This window comes from Diabrotica virgifera, chromosome 4 (assembly GCF_917563875.1).
Source record: "Diabrotica virgifera virgifera chromosome 4, PGI_DIABVI_V3a".
Taxonomy (NCBI): domain Eukaryota; kingdom Metazoa; phylum Arthropoda; class Insecta; order Coleoptera; family Chrysomelidae; genus Diabrotica; species Diabrotica virgifera.
Genome location: NC_065446.1, coordinates 66,237,343 through 66,255,487, shown reverse-complemented (window position 1 = coordinate 66,255,487; position 18,145 = coordinate 66,237,343). Strand labels below are relative to the sequence as shown.

The 18,145-nt window shown below is 34.1% G+C and overlaps 1 protein-coding gene across 2 annotated transcripts in view; it reads left to right on the top strand.

Annotated features, from left to right (window-relative positions):
* The window catches only part of LOC114334390 (leucine-rich repeat and calponin homology domain-containing protein), a 290,806-nt gene that overhangs the window by 258,140 nt on the left and 14,521 nt on the right, over positions 1 to 18,145 (top strand). The window contains exons 8-10 of one of the 2 annotated variants that reach the window (XM_050648229.1): positions 387 to 524; positions 581 to 658; positions 5,546 to 8,160. In XM_050648229.1, the coding sequence (XP_050504186.1) occupies positions 387 to 524; positions 581 to 658; positions 5,546 to 5,764 (435 nt within the window). In that variant the 3' untranslated portion in view covers positions 5,765 to 8,160. Of the gene's footprint in view, positions 1 to 386; positions 525 to 580; positions 659 to 5,545; positions 8,161 to 18,145 lie in introns of those variants that run through there. The other variant, XM_050648230.1, reaches the window with a different exon arrangement.

The following is an 18,145-nucleotide window of genomic DNA, read 5'->3' as shown; positions in this document are numbered from 1 at the left end:
CATTATTTCGGTATGTGTCCTGTTTTGTACACAACAGTCTACTAGAATGTCTAAGATTTCATCATTAATGCATTTTAAGTTTTCTACTGGGATTTGGTCTGGACCTATTACTTTACCATTTTTGCTATTTTTTAATGTAATTTTAATTTCCTCTTTTAATACCAATCTTCAAAATCATACCATCTTCTGCTTCCATCTGCTCTGTTCTATTGTCTTTGAACAATTCGCTGATGTGTTCTGTCCATCTTTTTAATTTTTCGTTAGTAGTCAACCAAAAACCCAGTGTTCCCAAAACTTGTTTTTGTATGTGTACACTTTTAATCCACTAACTAACCAATTATCTATTTATTTATGACATACTTTTAGTTATTTTAACTTTATTTTAGGTCATTGAAAGTAGACTGAAAATGGCTTTGCCAGAAGATTTGGCTCCAGCTTTAACAGATGGAGTAGTATTGTGCCATTTAGCAAACTATATCAAACCTAGATCTGTAGCGAGTATTCATGTTCCGTCTCCAGCAGTTGTAAGTTTTTTTTTACTTATTTTAATAAAAAAATTTTAACTAGTGTATGATTTTAGCCGAAATTGACGATGGCCAGGTGTAGAAGAAATGTTGATAATTTCATAGAAGCTTGTCGAAAGATTGGAGTAGATGAGGTGAGATTTTTTAAATTATACACCCATTATTTCCTGTTGATTTGTTATTATTTTTGACGTGTTTTACGATATTTAAGATTAAACTGCCATGTACATAATTTAATGATTATTTGAAGAGTTACACCTATATAAAAAGTTCTGTGTAGTCTAAAACTTAAGATTCAATCAAATATCAAATTTTATCAATAGTATACGAGGTTTGTCAAAAAATATTAATTTCGCTCAAGAGTAAAGTATCTTTATATTTCGCAATATCGAAAATTGTTAATTAAATGTACCTTAAAAAAGCTGACCTTTAGTTATTTTTTAGCCCTCTAGGTAACCCTGTGTCTGAGGTATGCCCCTCTAAAGGGTCAAAAATAGCCCCTTTTGCCATATATTTGAAGAGCTTTATCTCTGATCCCAACTAACCTATTTTAGCGCAAAAGGTCTCATTTTTATTTGTTATATTGTCAACTTTTTGATGGAATAATTTACAAAACCGCAAAAGATACATTATATTTTATAGGTTAAGAAGAACGAAAAAAAAACTTAAATATTTTATGAATTTCAACCTAGTTAAAATTGAACTAAACGAAAAAAAAAATGTAGAAACCGTCAAATGAAAGAGTTTTTAAATACCTTTAAGATGAGTATATTAATCAAAACCATGACAAAAAATTCGATTTTCGACTGGCTAATTTTAAACAGCTGTATCTTGAATATACTAGATGGAGTTTAATTAACAAATTCTCGTTTGAAAGGTATTTAAAAACCCTTTCATTGGCCGGATTGTACATTTTTTCCTCGTTTGATTAAATTTTGACAATTAGTTGAAAACTAATTAGTCTGAAATTAAAAGAATTAGTGTCTTCTTTTCGTTCTTCTTAACCTATAAAATCCCACGTATCTTTTGCGGCCTTGTAAATTATTTTATCAGCAAGTTGACATTGCAACCAGAAAAATGAGATCTTGTGCACTAAAATCGGTACACTGGGCTCAGAGATATAGCACTTCAAATATAGGTTAAAAAGGGCTATTTTTGATCCTTTCGAGGGGCATATCTCAGACCCAGGGTAACCTAGAGTTCTAAAAAATAGCTATAGGCTTCTTCTTGAAGATACAATAATATACTAAAATTTGTTAAAAATCCGCAAAGTATTATAAACACAAAATATCAAATATATAATTCGAATACTTGAATTTTATCAGAAGTACGGAGTATAGTCCAACAATAAAATATTTTGAATAGGACGAATTACTCGTACAAAGGAAATCTGATCTGGGAATTGCTGTATTCCACAATTTCAGCGATGTCGTTATTTCATTACTTTTTTTGATTGAATTTTGTTAGAAATTAATTCCATCGTAAAAATATGATTTATAAAAATTATAGTAGATTTAAGATTATTGTATTTAAGGCATGATAGTACATATGTTATAGTCAAAGCCCGAATTTCAGGCACTCCTAGGTTTGACTAGGCAATCCTCAGGTCTGACTGACGGTCTTAGTCAAAGCCCGAAATAAATTACAGTTTCGGCCTTTGACTAGTCAAACCTAGAAGAGAGTACGTGGTTCAGGAAAAGGTCGAAATTTAATTTTATGAAATCGGGGTTTGACTAGTCAAACCCCGATCAGCTATTAAAATGTCGTGATTTGTTAGATTAGGTTTAATGAAACGTCATTTTTTTATTGTAATGTTTATTATTTTTATATTGTCGTAATTAAAATAAAAAAATTAGTGTTTATTCTCGCATGGTGAGACATTATCATTATGGCATTTAGAGTTGCATAATACGTTTGACCTTTTACACTTAGATGGTTTTGAAGAGCATTTCTTATTGCAGTGGTATTGTATAAATCCTTGTCCTCCAAATTTAGAATATTTTGTACTAATTTATCTTAGAGAAAGCTTAACGTCTGGAACATCTTCGAAATTAGGAAAATTCCCTTTGCATTCTCTTATTTGATTTCTTGAAAAAAGTGTGTTTATTGTTCCGTATTTCGTATCAACTCTATATAAACCGTCAATTATTGTTTTATCTTGTATGATACCCAAAATATTTTGAGCATCTCCTTGGCACGCGTTCGAGCATGCGTTGTGCACAGACAGAAAAGATTAAAATAAATAAAGGAAATGCGATTGAATGTCTTCATGCCCAGCCTAATGCTATGAAACAATTGAGTGAAAAAAATGTCCTCCAATTTCGATCGGAAAAACTGTAACAATACCTATCCCCAGCTTTGATAGAGCCAAAGGAGATGCTTGAAATATTTTGGGTATTATATAGAAGATAAAACAATTGACGGTTTATATAGAGTTGGTACGAAATACGGAACAATAAACAAACTTTTTCAAGAAATCAAATAAGAGAATGCAAAGAGAAATTTCGAAGATTTTCCAGACGTTAAGATGTCTCTGTCTCTAAGAGAAATTAGTACAAAAATTCTAAATTTGGAGGACAAGGATTTATAAAATGCTACTGCAATAAGAAATGGCTCTTCCAAATTAGATACGTAAGTGTAAAAGGTCTAACGTATTGTGCAACTCTAAATGCCATAATGCCTCAACATGTGAGAATAAATACTATTTTTTTATTTTAATTACGACAATATAAAAATAATATACATTAAAATTAAAAAATGACGTTTCATTAAACCTAATCTAACAAATTACGACATTTTAATAGCTGATCGGGGTTTGACTCCGATCGGGGTTTGACTCGGGGTCAAACCCCGATTTCATAAAATTAAATTTAGACCTTTGCCTGACCAGCTTAGTCTCTCCTAGGTTTGACTAGTCAAATGCCGAAACTGTAATTTATTTCGGGCTTTGACTAAGACCGTCAGTCAGACCTGAGGATTGCTTAGTCAAACCTAGGAGTGCCTGAAATTTGGGCTTTGACTATAACACATACACTCCCCGGCACAAAATTCCGAAACTAAATATATTTTATTAAGTTTGACAATTTATATATTTTTTATGTGTATTCCAATTTTCAATATTCTTGCATCAGTTTGTAGGTACATACATGTATTGACGTGGTTTGTTATTATTCTGTTAATAACCAAATTTTGCTCAGATGGTAGTATACGGGGGTGAATAGAAGGGTTTTATTTTCTCCTTACTTTAAAAAATTCTGTTGTGGAAAAATTGAAGAGCTGATTTTGTTTTCTAGTCCTTTAGTATTATCGCGGAGGCATCCCTAAGATTTTATTTTTTGAATTATCCGAATATCTCTTTTCTTGTAAGAGCTGCACAATTGTTTGTAAATAAAAACACTGATTGACTCATGAATATCTTAAATAGAGGTTGGATTGATAATATTGGAATAGTCCGCATGCAGCCCATATCTCAACCCTATCGAGAATTTATGGTTTGAATCGAAAATAGCTATTCGCCGTCATCCTAGGCCTCCAAAAAATTTGTTACACTTAAGGTTGACGCTGGTATAGGAATGTGGGGCTATTTCCCAGGAAAAGATAACACATTTTATTCATTCGATGCCAAACAGACTGCGAGTAGTCATTGCTGCAAGAGGTGGACATACCCTTTATTGAATTGTTTTGTTTTTGAAGTTATACTTCTGTAGGCACGAGGGTGAATTTTTACATTCCCTGGCGCATGCGCACACCGACAGTATGGTATTAGTCGCTACATATTTTAAGTTATGTAGCGCAAATAAGGTGTGCGTGAAAAGAATATATTATTAGTGTTTTTAGTAAATATATTTATTATAATTTTTATGTCTGTGGTTTTTTTTTTCTCCTAATAAGTATTATTGAAAATGTTTATTTTCAATTAATGTATCTGTCACCGTGATTGTAATTATGTCCGAAAAATGATCGACTGAATACAAAAGCGGTGGTAGCTGATGGGTAGAGCATTCGCCTAGGGATCGAGAGGTCCCCTGTTCGAATCCTGAGAGTCATATCCTTTTTTTTTTAATTTTTGGTATTCTTTTTGTTCTTTCTAAAATTAGTTTAATATTTAAATACAACACAAAAAAAAACTGTTTAAAGTAGATAGGTATATTGATTTCGTTGAAATCATATTATGAAGTTAGATTATATTATAATAGAAGTATACGTGCTTACGTGCGTACAAAGTACACACACATTCTTTTTTTTTTTTTGTTAATTTTGTTTTATGTTGTTAATTTTAGTGCGTTTGATATTTTTAATTAAATAAACTTTCAAAGCAGTGTTTTTATTTAAAGTTAGAAGAAAATGCAACGCTTCTCTTCACCCCCGTATATTGTCATCCAAGAAAACTTTTTTTATTGCCGGAATAATAACAAACGATGTCAATACATGTACCTACAACTGATGCAAGAATCTTGAAAACCAAAATACATACAAATAATAAAGATACAAATTGTCAAACTTCACCAAAATTTTTAGTGGCGGAATTTTGTGCCGGGGAGTCTAATAAAAATGAGTGTAATTATAATAAATCTGCTATAATTATTAGAGTATGATTACTAACAGAAGGCTAATTTATATACTGTTAATATTAAGTCAAATAAAACTTTCTTAAAATATTGTCAAATATCTTAAAAAAGTTTATATATGTACATACAGATTACTACTAACTTTCTCTTTTTTCATTATTTAACACATATTTTTAAATATTGTTAAGAAGCACCTCTTGGTTATGCGACTTTTTTAATAATCATTAACCCTTTCAGCTCCGCTTTAATATTTCCAACTTCAGCTTCTGTGCCAACAAAAATAATTTCATTTAAATACTTACGCGTCCACGGCACTACTCTATAGCCATATATGGACGCGCGTACGCGTCACCGGAGCTGAAAGGGTTAACTTGTACATAATTTTTCATATCTTCCATAAAAAACTTCTTCCTGCCTTAAATCGACAGTGAGTGAGACTGTGGTTGGTTGCAGGAACATCTGTGCAGCAGCCTAGACGTGACGGAAGCCTTGTGCGGAAGAGGGTTGCCGAGACTCGTCGAGACCGTTGAACACCTCTGCAAATTTGATCCATATCTTCAACACCGGCCAGCCAAGAAACCGAGTCTGCAAGACACCACAGTCTCACTCCTGTTGCTCGCAGTCTTCTTCGGAACTGTGGCGATGTTGATTGCTTTTCCACCACCAAATTAAAGATAAGTAGATGGGATTTTATGATATTTATATTCTAGATATTTATCGAACGTTAATACTTTTGACATAAAATTTTGGTAGATAATCGTTGGACAGAAAAGATTGTAGGCTTACATAGAAAGAATTTTTTTTTTATAAAATTTGATTTTAATATTCAATATAATTATCTTCGAGGGCGATACAACGATTGTAGCTGTCATACAACTTTTCAATACCATTTTTATAATACAATTTGTCGTTAGCCTCAAAATAAGCCTCAGTTTCGGCGATTACCTCTTTCATCATCATAAGTGGCTCGACAATCCGTTGTTGGATCTTGGCCTGCTCACAAAGAAGTCGTCACTCCTGTCGATTCCTGGCAACTTCCCTCTATCTTCTGACACCTAGAATTTTTAGGTCTTCTTCCACATCATCAATCCATCTTCTTCGTGGTCGTCCTCTACTTCTTGTGCCCTCTGGTTTTGAAAATGTTAATCTCTTAATGTATTCGTGGTCTGACATCCTAGCAATGTGTCCAGCCCATCTAAGTCTCTGCACTTTAACGAATTTCACAATATCTGGATCAGTGTATAACTGATACAGTTCAAAGTTGTATCTTCGACGCCATAGCCCATTTTCATTTACTGCCCCAAAAATCTTTCTAAGAATTTTTCTCTCAAAACTACCAAGAAGTCTTTCATCACTTTTAGATAGGGTCCACGTTTCAGCTGCATATATCAAAACCGGTCTTATTAAGGTCTTGAATATATTGAGCTTTACTGCACGTTTTATATTTTTATTTTTTAAATGTTTATGGAGACCGTGAACAGTTCTGTTTGCTATTGCTATGCGTCTTGTCGTGTTTATTGAGTTTACTAGCGATCCAAGATATGTGAATTCCTTGACTTGCTCAAAGGTGTGATTGTTAATTTGAATTCTCTGTTGGATATTTCGGGAGTTTTTAGAAACCAACATATATTTGGTTTTTTCCTCGTTTACCACAAGTCCTAATTCACTTGCCGCGTCCGCAAGTCTTGTAAAACACTGCACCATGTCTCTCAAATTTCTGCCCACTATAACTATATCGTCAGCGAATGCGAGAATTTGCGTCGATCTATTAAAAATAGTTCCATTCATTCCAATATTTAGTTTTCTGACTGCCGATCTATTAAAAATAGTTCCATTCCTTCTAATATTTAATTTTCTGACTGCGTTTTCTAAGGCAATATTAAAGAGGAGACACGCCAGCGCGTCTCCCTGTCTTAGACCATTATTAACTTCAAAGAACGTAGAGTTTTCTCCTTCAATTCTAACGCACGAGCTTACGTTTTGCATTGTTAGTTGGGTCAACTTAACTAATTTAGGTGGGATCCCAAAGTCTATCATTACATTATATAATGCGCTTCTTTTAACACTGTCATAGGCTGCTTTGAAGTCGACGAAGAGATGGTGGGTATCTATGTTATATTCCAGTGACTTTTCTAGAATCTGCCTATGTGCTTGAATTTGATGTATAGTTGACTTTCCAGCATTAAATCCGCATTGGTATTGACCTACAATATCCTTTGTAAAATGTTTAAGTCTTTCAAACAATATATTGCCGAAGATTTTATATGCAGATGCTAACAAAGTAATGCCTCTATAGTTCTTACAATCCAGTTGATCACCTTTTTTATATAACGGACATATTACTCCCTTTAGCCACTCTTCTGGTACCAATTCATTCTGCCATATAAGAACTATCAGTTTATGGATTGCTGCAAAAAGTTGATCACCACCTTTTTTAAACATTTTCCAGCAGATTTCGTCGATTCCTGGGGCTTGATTGTCTCTGAGTTTTAGGATGGTATTTGACATTTCTTCTCTTGTTGATGTAGGTTTTGTTGATTTCCTATGTTGTAACCTCCTTCAATATCGTTTATATTTAGATGTTCACAGAAATGTTGTGCCCATCTGTTAAGAACTAAGTTTTTGTCATGTAGAATTTTACCGTTAGTGTCTCTTCTTCTTCTTCTTCTTAACGTGCCCTATCAAGTCCCCTTGACGTTGGCGATTAACATGGCGAAACTGTCTCTGTCTCAAGCTATTCTAAATAGTTGTTCTGCTTTCTTTATTCCTGTCCACTCCCGGATATTCTTCAACCAAGAGGCCTGCTTTCTACCAATTCCTCTGCGTCCTTCGATTTTACCCATCATAATAAGTTGAAGAATATTATACCGATCTCCCCTTACTACGTGTCCAAAATAGGCCATCTTTCTATATTTGATGTTGTCAAGCAGCTCGCGGGTAGCATTTGCTCTCTTAAGGACTGCCACATTTGTCAGCATAGCCGTCCATGGTATTTTCAGAATACGTCTGTGCAGCCACAATTCAAAGGCCTCCAAACGGTTAATGGTGGATATTTTTAATGTCCATGCTTCGACACCATACAAGAGGACTGACAAATGTAGCATTTAATCATGCGCTTTCGAAGTTGAAGTTGCAAGGTATCATTACAGAAGAATGACCTCATTTTTAAAAATGTGCGGGCTATCTCGATTCTACATTTTATCTCTTTATCTGGATCTAGTTGTTCAGTAATATGGCAACCAAGATATTTAAAACTGGGTACTCTTTGAATTATATGACCAGTAACATATAACCGTGAATCTTGATGGGCCAAACGGCTAAATACCATGTATTGTGTTTTTGAACAGTTTATATTTAGGCCAAACTCTCTTCCCACTGTGTCAATGGCATTTAAAAGGTGTTGTAATCCATTCATATCATCACTTAAAATAACTGTATCGTCTGCATATCTGATTGTATTTATCAGAATTCCATTAACCTTCACACCCCATTCCAAATTATGCAGCGCTTCCTTAAATATTCTATCATTCTATCTGAATACAAATTGAACAACAGTGGGGACAGTATAGTTAGTGTCTCTACAAATTTTTAATCGTGGTTTAAATTCTCGACGGCTATTGTTTAAGGATTTGTAGTATTTTCTTGTTTCATTTTTATCAAATAAACTTTGTATCTCATTGAGAGTGTTCTGTTCGTATTCCCTCTTCTTACGTCGATGGATACGTTTTTCCTCTTTTCTAAGACGTCTATATTTTTCTTTTTTTTCTCCGTGTACAACCTGCGTCGATGGTTTTTTAATATGCTGCATTCTTTTTATTTGTGGCCATTTCACACTCATGATCAAACCAATGATTTCGTTTTTCTGACCTGGTTTTGTCCAATATTTTATTACCTATTTATTGGTGCTAAATTTCTTTCCGGCGAGCATTCTCTTGAGGTCAGCGAACAGGTAGTAGTCGCTGGGAGCCATATCTGGTGAATACGGTGGCTGCGGAAGGAATTCGAAGCCCAATTAATGAAACTTTGCCATCGTTTTCATGGATTGGTGACACGGTGCGTTGTCTTGATGAAATAGCACTTTCTTTTTCTTTAAATGGGGCAGTTTTTCGCGATTTCGTCCTTCAAACGCTCCAATAACGCAATATAATAGTCGCTGTTAATTGTTTTCCCTTTTCAAAATCGTCGATGAATATTATACCATGCGCATCCCAAAATACTGATAGCATAACCTTGCCAGCCGACTGTTGCGTCTTTCCACGCTCTGGAGTCGGTTCATCACTTGCAGTAAACTCCGCAGAATGTCGATTGAACTCAGGTGTGAAATGATGGAGTCATGTTTCATCCATTTTAATATATCGACGCAAAAATTCAGTTTTATTATGATTGAAGAGCTTCAAACACTTCTCAGAATCATCAATTTGTTGTTTTTGATCGATTGTGAGCTCTCACGGCACCCACCTTGCACAGATACCCAAATATTCATGCACGACATATCCAACACGTTCCTTTGATAAGTTTAGAGTCTCAACTATCTCGAACAACTTCACTTTACGTTCATCCAAAATTATTTTGTGGACTTTTTCGATGTTTTCGTCGGTAACAGCCTCTTTGGGGCGTCCACTGCGTGCATCGTCTTCGGTGCTCATTTCGCCCCGTTTAAACTTAGCAAACTATTTCTCAACTGTTGATTTCCCCGGTGTACAGTCCGAATAATGTTTATCAAGCCAAGCGTTGGCTTCAACAGTATTTTTTTTTCGCCCACAAGCAGTGCTTCATTAAGACACGAAATTCCTTTTTATCCTGTTTTTTAAACTAACACAAATTGCTTCACTCAAACTGGGATATCTCATAACTAATAGTTCGACAGCTGTCAAATTTATACACGCATCTTTTGAAGGTTAAGGCTGACTAAAAATCATATGGATTTAATACCAGTAGTGCCATCTATGTGTTGGCCTACGAACTTTTCATTCAACCTTCTACACTAAAAGAAATGTCCTGTAGAACAAATCTAAAATATTAGCTTCGATCGGCCTTTGCAGCTTTGAAGTCAGGTTTGTCATCTCATCCTCGTCGCCAATTGTTATGTCTTTTGTACTTAAAAGACGTAAGTAATTGTAATAACGTAATACTCAATGTAAATACTTTATTTTTGAAAAATTTTTGGTTCCATTTTGTATTATCAAAGTATTGTCTATCTGACAGCTGTCGTTCAGCTGACAGTTGTATCAACTTACATTTTTATTAAGGGAGTTTTACACGAACATAACAGTTAGTATTGGATAACGGAGTGTGCATAATCTTTTCTTTTTGTTGCTTTCTTGCACTTATTTTTTAACGTTCTTGCACTTTTTCTGGTAGCATGTAAATTATTAGTTATAATAGTTTCTCCAAACGTCAGGAATTGTACCTTATATCTAGCTTCATACCGATGTCCTGATTCCATTAGGTTTGTTTCCAGTATGGGAATTTCCTTTGTCAGAAGGTTCCTGTCCTCTTCCAGCAATAGCTTCCCACATCAATTATTGAAACGGTCAGGCCCAGCTGCACTTCGTTTTAATTCCATTAGTTTTTTTCCAAAGAATACGATGTTTGTTTAGGGCATCAATTATTTTTGTACTTCATCAATTTTTAATTGTACTTCATCAAAGTCTAGATCTTCAATATAAGTCTCAGAATGAAAGAAAAGAAATTTATTTTTAACTGATTCGGAACAGTGACATTACACCCACAGTAATTGAAGTTCTTGACGCTAATTTTTCAACAAATACCCTTAACATTGACCCTCTTTAGCAATTCGTATTTCTGCCAGTCCAACCATAATGATTGCAGAGTCGATAGAGAATAGACCGTGTATTTTTACGAATTGCTCCTCTTTCCTTAATATCAGTATCTAGTAGAGTCCACGAATGTTCAATTTGGGTCCATAATTGGCGTACTTCCTCTTTTGTATCTTTTAAAGCTGTCTTCACATTGTAATAAATCGTTTCAAGCTTTTCAATGTCATTCTCGGTTATCATAAATTTTCGTTTGGCTCCATTGATAACTTTATTTTCAAAAATTGTTGAGGGTGTATATTCCAGCTCTTTTATAATATCTAACAACTCCTTTAGAGTTGTGTACTTCTCCAATCATCAAAATTTTCTTGTTCTAATTCTTCGATATTCTTTTGAAATTCAATGAGTTCTTGTGGAGACGGTAGATGATTGTCATTTAGAAGGAGCGGTACATTTTCCAAAGCTTTGCTAAGTTCCAACTGTTTGTTCTTAATTGATCTGAGGTAGATTGTCTTGTCTTAACCATCTGTTTCAATTCCATCATTTGCCTCTTTAATTTTAATTGTTCTTGGTACAGATAAACCTTTTGTGTTCCAATTACTGGCATTTCAATCTGAAGTATCTTACATAAAATTTTATTCTGTTCTTCTTGATGTTTTCAATGACTTGTTCATGTAGATCTTAAATGTATGTTACCAGTCACCATTTCGTAACAGCTGTCTTCAAAATGTCGAATGTATGTATCTTTCCATTCGCTAACATCTTCCTCATTGTGGCTCATGGTAAATAGAATTTTACCCAGTTCAAAAGCTTCCATACTGGAAACAAACCTACTGAGAGATATTATTAAGGATTACATCAATAATTTACATACTACCAGATATAGTGCAATAAAGTTAAAACTAAGTGCAAGAAAACAACAAAAAGAATCAACTGTGCACACTCCGTTGTCCAATGCTAACGCCATCACTTCAAAAAGGGTACTATTAGGAGCTTCGTGTACTGATGCTACAAGGGGTTATAACCCCCGCAACAACTTTGGCGGTTATACTCTCTTCACACAATTCTTATATTATCTTTTATTAAAACGGTTTCCGGATTTGAAATCGAAACGTCAAATTTTTATTTAAAATATAATTTTCATTACATAAATTTTAACCGAATCCCATATAAACACAATATACCGATTGAGAAATTTCTCATGATTGGTATGCGCCTTTAATGAGAGCGACAAAGAGACATGTATTTATTATACATTTAAAACGGGCTAGAAGATATACGCCGGCAAAGCGAGGTAGCGCCAACAACCCACTTCGTGTCGTAGGTAGGGCTTTCTCAGCACAGCGTTGCCAAAGTAGATTTAAAAAAGAAAATAACAAAGTAGAAAGAATTATAATATTTAACTTATTGTAAACGATTATAATAAACAAATTATTTAAAATAAAAAAACTTAAGTAAAAAATATTGTTTTCATCAATTTTAAAAAAATGTGAAAACGTTGAAATATAATTCAACCTTTTTACCCACTTTTTTTAAAATGGATGAAAACAATATTTTTTTACTTAAGTTTTTTTCTTTTAAATAATTTGTTTATTATATTCGTTTACAATAAGTTAAATATTATAATTTTTTCTACTTTGTTATTTTCTTTTTTAATCTACTTTGGCAACGCTGTGCTGAGATAGCCCTACCTACGACATGAAGTGGGTTGTTCGCGCTACCTCGCTTTGCGGGCGTATATCTTCTAGCCTGTTTTAAATGTATAATAAATACATGTCTCTTCGTCGCTCTCATTAAAGGCGAATACCAACCATGAGAAATTTCTCAATCGGTATATTTCTTTCGTTGCTGTTTGTAAACTCCTTAATGTTATCAGATAATGTGTTTTAGTATTGTTGTCACTTTCAACTAAATTGAATGCACGCTGAAATTACGATGGTCCTGACAGGCCAGTGACTTTCTTCTCGACTACTTCATAGCGCACTGCAAACCCCACCTCAACTCTTCCCCTTTCACTGTCGGGCCTGTTAGAACTCCCAGGAATATTTTCTAATTTCTAACTACTTCAGCACCGTGAGAAGTAAACTTAACCACCTCCATAACTCTCCCCTTAGTCTTAATATTCTGATAAAGTATCTCGTATCTTGACTTTGCACCTGGTGTCTGACATGTTAATCAAACTTACAATCATCATCATCATGGCATCTACATTCCTAGCGGAGTGATTGCCACTGAAGTTCCTGTTTTTGCTTCTGGTTATCCATTCTCTGTAGTAATTTCTGCCAATGGACAGGACTCCACAGCTATGAAATGCTTCGCAATGCTGCTAAAAACAGAACAATTTAATCCTGATTATCTAACATCAAGACAATATACGGTGCCTACTCAGAAATGCATGGCACCTTAAGATAGAATCTATTCTCTAACACTCATCTTCTAAAGTCGCAATTATTTGGTTCTCCCATCTTGTTTTCGGTCTTCCTCGTGCTCTGCCTCATACTTGTGTGCATTTGGTGATTTTCTATATGTCCATCGAGTATCTGTGTCTTGATAATTCTGATGATGTGTTCATCTTTCAAAAGTTCTCTTACTTCGTAGTTCATCAGTTTTCTAAATTCATTATTACCTAAGTTTAGTGGGCCTGCTTTTCTCTGAATGATTTTTCTCTCTAGATTCTTAATCTTTCTTTATCTTGTATTGTAACCATATTTATATGTAGTTACTGGTCTAATTGCTGCTCTGTAAATTTTCATTGGGATGTCTAGGTTTTTCATGTCTTCTATTAGGTCAGGTCTTATTAGGCTATCAAATGCTTGCTTGAAATGTATGAAAAGGATGTGTGCAAGTCGATATCACATTCGTAATACTGTCCAATTGACTGATTATGTGTATTGCGTCTATTGTTGACATAGTTTCAATGTATTTTGATGATTTTGCCTCTGGTGTCAGACATGTTAACCAAACTTACAAGCTTCCAGAAAATATTCTTCTATCACTCTATAGAAGGCGTCACGTTTTATATAATTGAAGACCTTGGGACCAGTAGGGGACATGCTACAAAAGATTATTTTGGAGAAAACACAATTTTAAACTTATTTTCAGATCCTGAAATCCAATTTTTCATTTTTTCTCGGAAGTAAGGTCCACAATCGTTTGGAAATTATGTTATTAAATACACAAGTAAAGTAACACAAGTGTTTATTTAACGGTTTTTGAACATTTTTTGAAAAAATATGAGGCTTATCCCCTTTTGCACAAAAAAATTATATTCTAAAAAATGAACTGTAGTCTTTGTCATCTTCGCTTTTATTTAAAAATGGATTTTGGTCACTTTGTTTCAGAATCAAACTCATCAAAGTCTATTTTCCGTTTACATGCACCGGAATGTTCCGCCGTCATGTTGATGACTACTGTAGCTTGTCTCCTTGTGTTGCAATATAAAGTAATGGTGACACAACGGGACTTATTCCAGCGGCGCCATCTATGACAAAAAAGCTGAAATTTTCTGTTTGGGACATTAATATGGTCTTAGAGTGTGTGATTTCTACTTTAACTCATTTTTGACGAAATTGTGGCTTGTCCCCTTCTGGTCCCAAGGTCTTCAATCAGAATCTTTCTTAAATTCCACAAAAAAATGGTGGATATTAACATCATATCCTTGGCTTTCCAGTATGATAACTTAATTCTATCTCTACGAAATTCTCACTGATCGTACTCTAACAATATGTTCTCTGAATAAAAAGTGGGTCCCTTGTTAAGAATTTGTATATCACAATGAGAAGGAATATCTCCTTGTAAATACTACATAATGTCTTATCTCCAGTATACATGCGTAGCATTATTGTTTAATATAATGGTTATTAAGTACAGAGTCTTACTTCTTCATCTTAGTTCAGAAAAGGTTTATTTTGTTATAAAAGAAAGAAACATTTTCGAAACGTTATATAAATGAAACAAAATGATCACAAATAAAGTAGCTATTGCTTGAAAACTGTTTTTAAAGTTTTTATGTGTCCTATACAGGGTGTCCCAGACTAATTTAGCCACGCTATATCTCTTAAACGAATAGAGATTTTCGAATGGGACAAAAAGTGGTCTATTCTACTTGCAATACACTTTAATATGACGTAGAAAAAATCATCCCCTAAATAATCATCCCTTAGTTACAACCCCTAACTTTAATTTTTTTAATAGCACTCTGTATATTTTTTATAGTTTTGGATGTGGTCTTCTAACGTCTATTCAACACATTTTTTGAAAATAAAATCGGTCCGTAAATAACCAAGAAAATATCAGTTTAGTTTTGTTAATTATGTGCCCCAGACAAATTTATCCAGGCTATATTTCTTAAACGAATACAATTACAACGATTACAACCCCTAACTTTATTTTTTAAATAGCACCCTGTAAGTTAGGGATGAATATTTAGGGGATGCATTTTTTCTACGCCATATGAAAGTATATTACAAATGGAATAGATCAGTTTTTGTCCCATTCGAAAATCTTTATTCGTGTTTAAGAAATATAGCCTGGATAAATTAGTCTGGGACACACAATTAACAAAAATAAACTTGATAGTTTCTTGGTTATTTACGAACCGCTTTTATTTTCAAAAAATGTGTTGAATAGACGATAAAAGACCACATCCAAAATTATAAAAAAATATACAGGGTGCTATTAAAAAAATTTAAGTTAGGGGTTGTAACTAAGGGATGAATATTTAGGGGATGATTTTTTTGTACGCCATATTAAAGTGTATTACAAGTAGAATATATCACTTTTTGTTCCATTCGAAAATCTCTATTCGTTTAAGAGATATAGCGTGGCTAAATTAGTCTGGGACACCCTGTATACCATTTAAATACCAAATTTGTCATTTTATCGTATTAACGTTCTATCAATAAATCCCATCTACTTTTAAGGCTCGATGCACATTTGTGTGTTTTCAAGTTGCGTGCAAGCTGCGGGCACTTGTCTTGTTTTCAAGCCAAATTTCCCGTCAATACACATTTGTGCCGTTTCTCGGCGTCAATACACACCAGAAATAAACAGCTCTGTATCTACGCTGAAATCCATCGCGCGGTCAACGTGTACTCACTGATTGCTTAGCACAGACTGCCAAGCCGCCGACTTGTTTGCAAGCCGCGTGCACGTGACGGCGTAGCAGAAACTGGCGTGCTCTCGGTCCATGCGGCTTGCAAGTCACTTGCAAGTAACTTACACGAAGCGGCTCCGCTCGAGTGGCAGCGTCTAATAACAACTCATGTACTGCTGAACCGCCAGCGATCGCACGCAGCTTGAAAACACACCAGTATGCATCGACCCTTACACCTATATATTCTGTTATTTTGATGTGCAGTATGTTTTAAACTACTTTGTAAAATTGCGGTAAGTACATTAAAAACGAAATACCGAATTTAATTATTTATTTATACTAAAACTTTCAAGATAAACATGAAACAAAGTGTACTTACTTCATTTAAATTTATACTATATTCTTATACTTGTATCCTTAAGGTATATGATTCCTTAAAATGTAATCTATCTAAAATCAAATGTGTTCTATGTATGAACATCAGGATAATCAAACATTCCAGTAAATAATAAACTTTCCATTTTACGTAGATTGGAAGAAAATGCGATTTATAAATTTGTTAAATTTTTTAAACTTTTATGAGATTATTTTTATAAAAGGTTTTAAATTAATCTAGATACTATAAAATAAAAATATATTAGAAATCAGTACACTTTTATCTGCGGAGTAGTAAAAACTATACTTTGACTCCCATCTATGGTGGGCGAACGAAGACAAAAACTATTACTTGACTCTCAGATGGACTGAGCGGGAATTAATGGTACTGGGACAATCCCAGCAAACGCCAGACCCTGACCCCTTCAAGATCCCAACTGGGAATCATACTTCTCACACATATCCCAGCTCTCTCGTCGGTAAAATTTCTTCGGGGGTAAGAGTTCCACTTAACCTCGACCTTGATCGACGCTTCATATTTTGATTGATAACTCAATAATTCTTTCAAATGGGCGACACAGACAAAATGATTGAAGAGAACTAGACTAACCGCGTTCTACCCACGGCAAATTGTTTGTATAAATAAAAATTTGGATGTATATTCAATTCGAAGAGACACTAAAGTGTTTTTCTTCGAATAATTGAGATAAAATTCGAATTTTTATAAAAAACTTTCGTTCGGATATTAAAGTGTAAGACGCAGATTATAGGCGAGGAAATAAAACATTACACCTCTAACTTTTTTAAAGTAAGACGGATCGTTATGAAATGAAGACTTTTTTATTCGATTCGGGAAAGCATCTGGAAAATTCTTGACCACTTGGCATGAGGCACAAATGAAAATTGCAGTTTTGAATGCTAAAAATGCATTTTCCAAAGAGCATTTCAAAATGTACAAAAAGTACAACCACAAATCTGAAAATAATTATGGAAATTTTTTCAATTTTCATATTCGGAGGTTCATTAGGTCTCTGAACAGGAATATCGGATCGGCGAAGCTGTAAGAGATACATCTCCTGGAGATTTATGAAAATTCGTTATGAATATAGTTTAAATTTATTATCTCGGGGTTTCTGAGGTTGCTAAACACGAATATTGCATCGAAGATGCTGTAGAAGGTATCTGGTGCCCGGTATCTACATCGTCTCCTGGAGTTTTATGGAAATTCGTTATAAAATTTAACAGTGAGTAACAGTAACAATAAGTTATTTTACTTCATAGCGTGAACTATAAAAAATATTCGAATTTTTTTTTAGATTTAATAATAATTTTTTAGATATAAATATGTCGGAGCCTCGAGTATATGATTAAAACACTGAGTTACCTTAAAAACCCCGGAATAACAAATTTTATTACGAAATTCCATAAAATTCCCAGAGACGACGTAGATAAAGGGCACCAGATACCTCGTACAGTATCTTCGATGCAATGTTCGTGTTCAGGGACCTCAAAAACAACGATATAATAAATTTTAACTATTTTCATTTAATAAACTAATAAATTAAGGTAAAAATAAAATAAAAATCTGTGGCTAACAGACCTGCATCCAAGCCATCTTTTCACACACACAACCATTTTCATAACGAATTTTAATAAAACTTCAGGAAATGACTTAGATCCCGGGCACCATGGCACCGAAGCAATATTCATGTTCACCGACCTCAAAAACCTCGGGATAACAAGTTTCAACGATTTTCATAATGAATTTCCATAAAATTTAGGATGCATACTGGGATACCAGGCGTG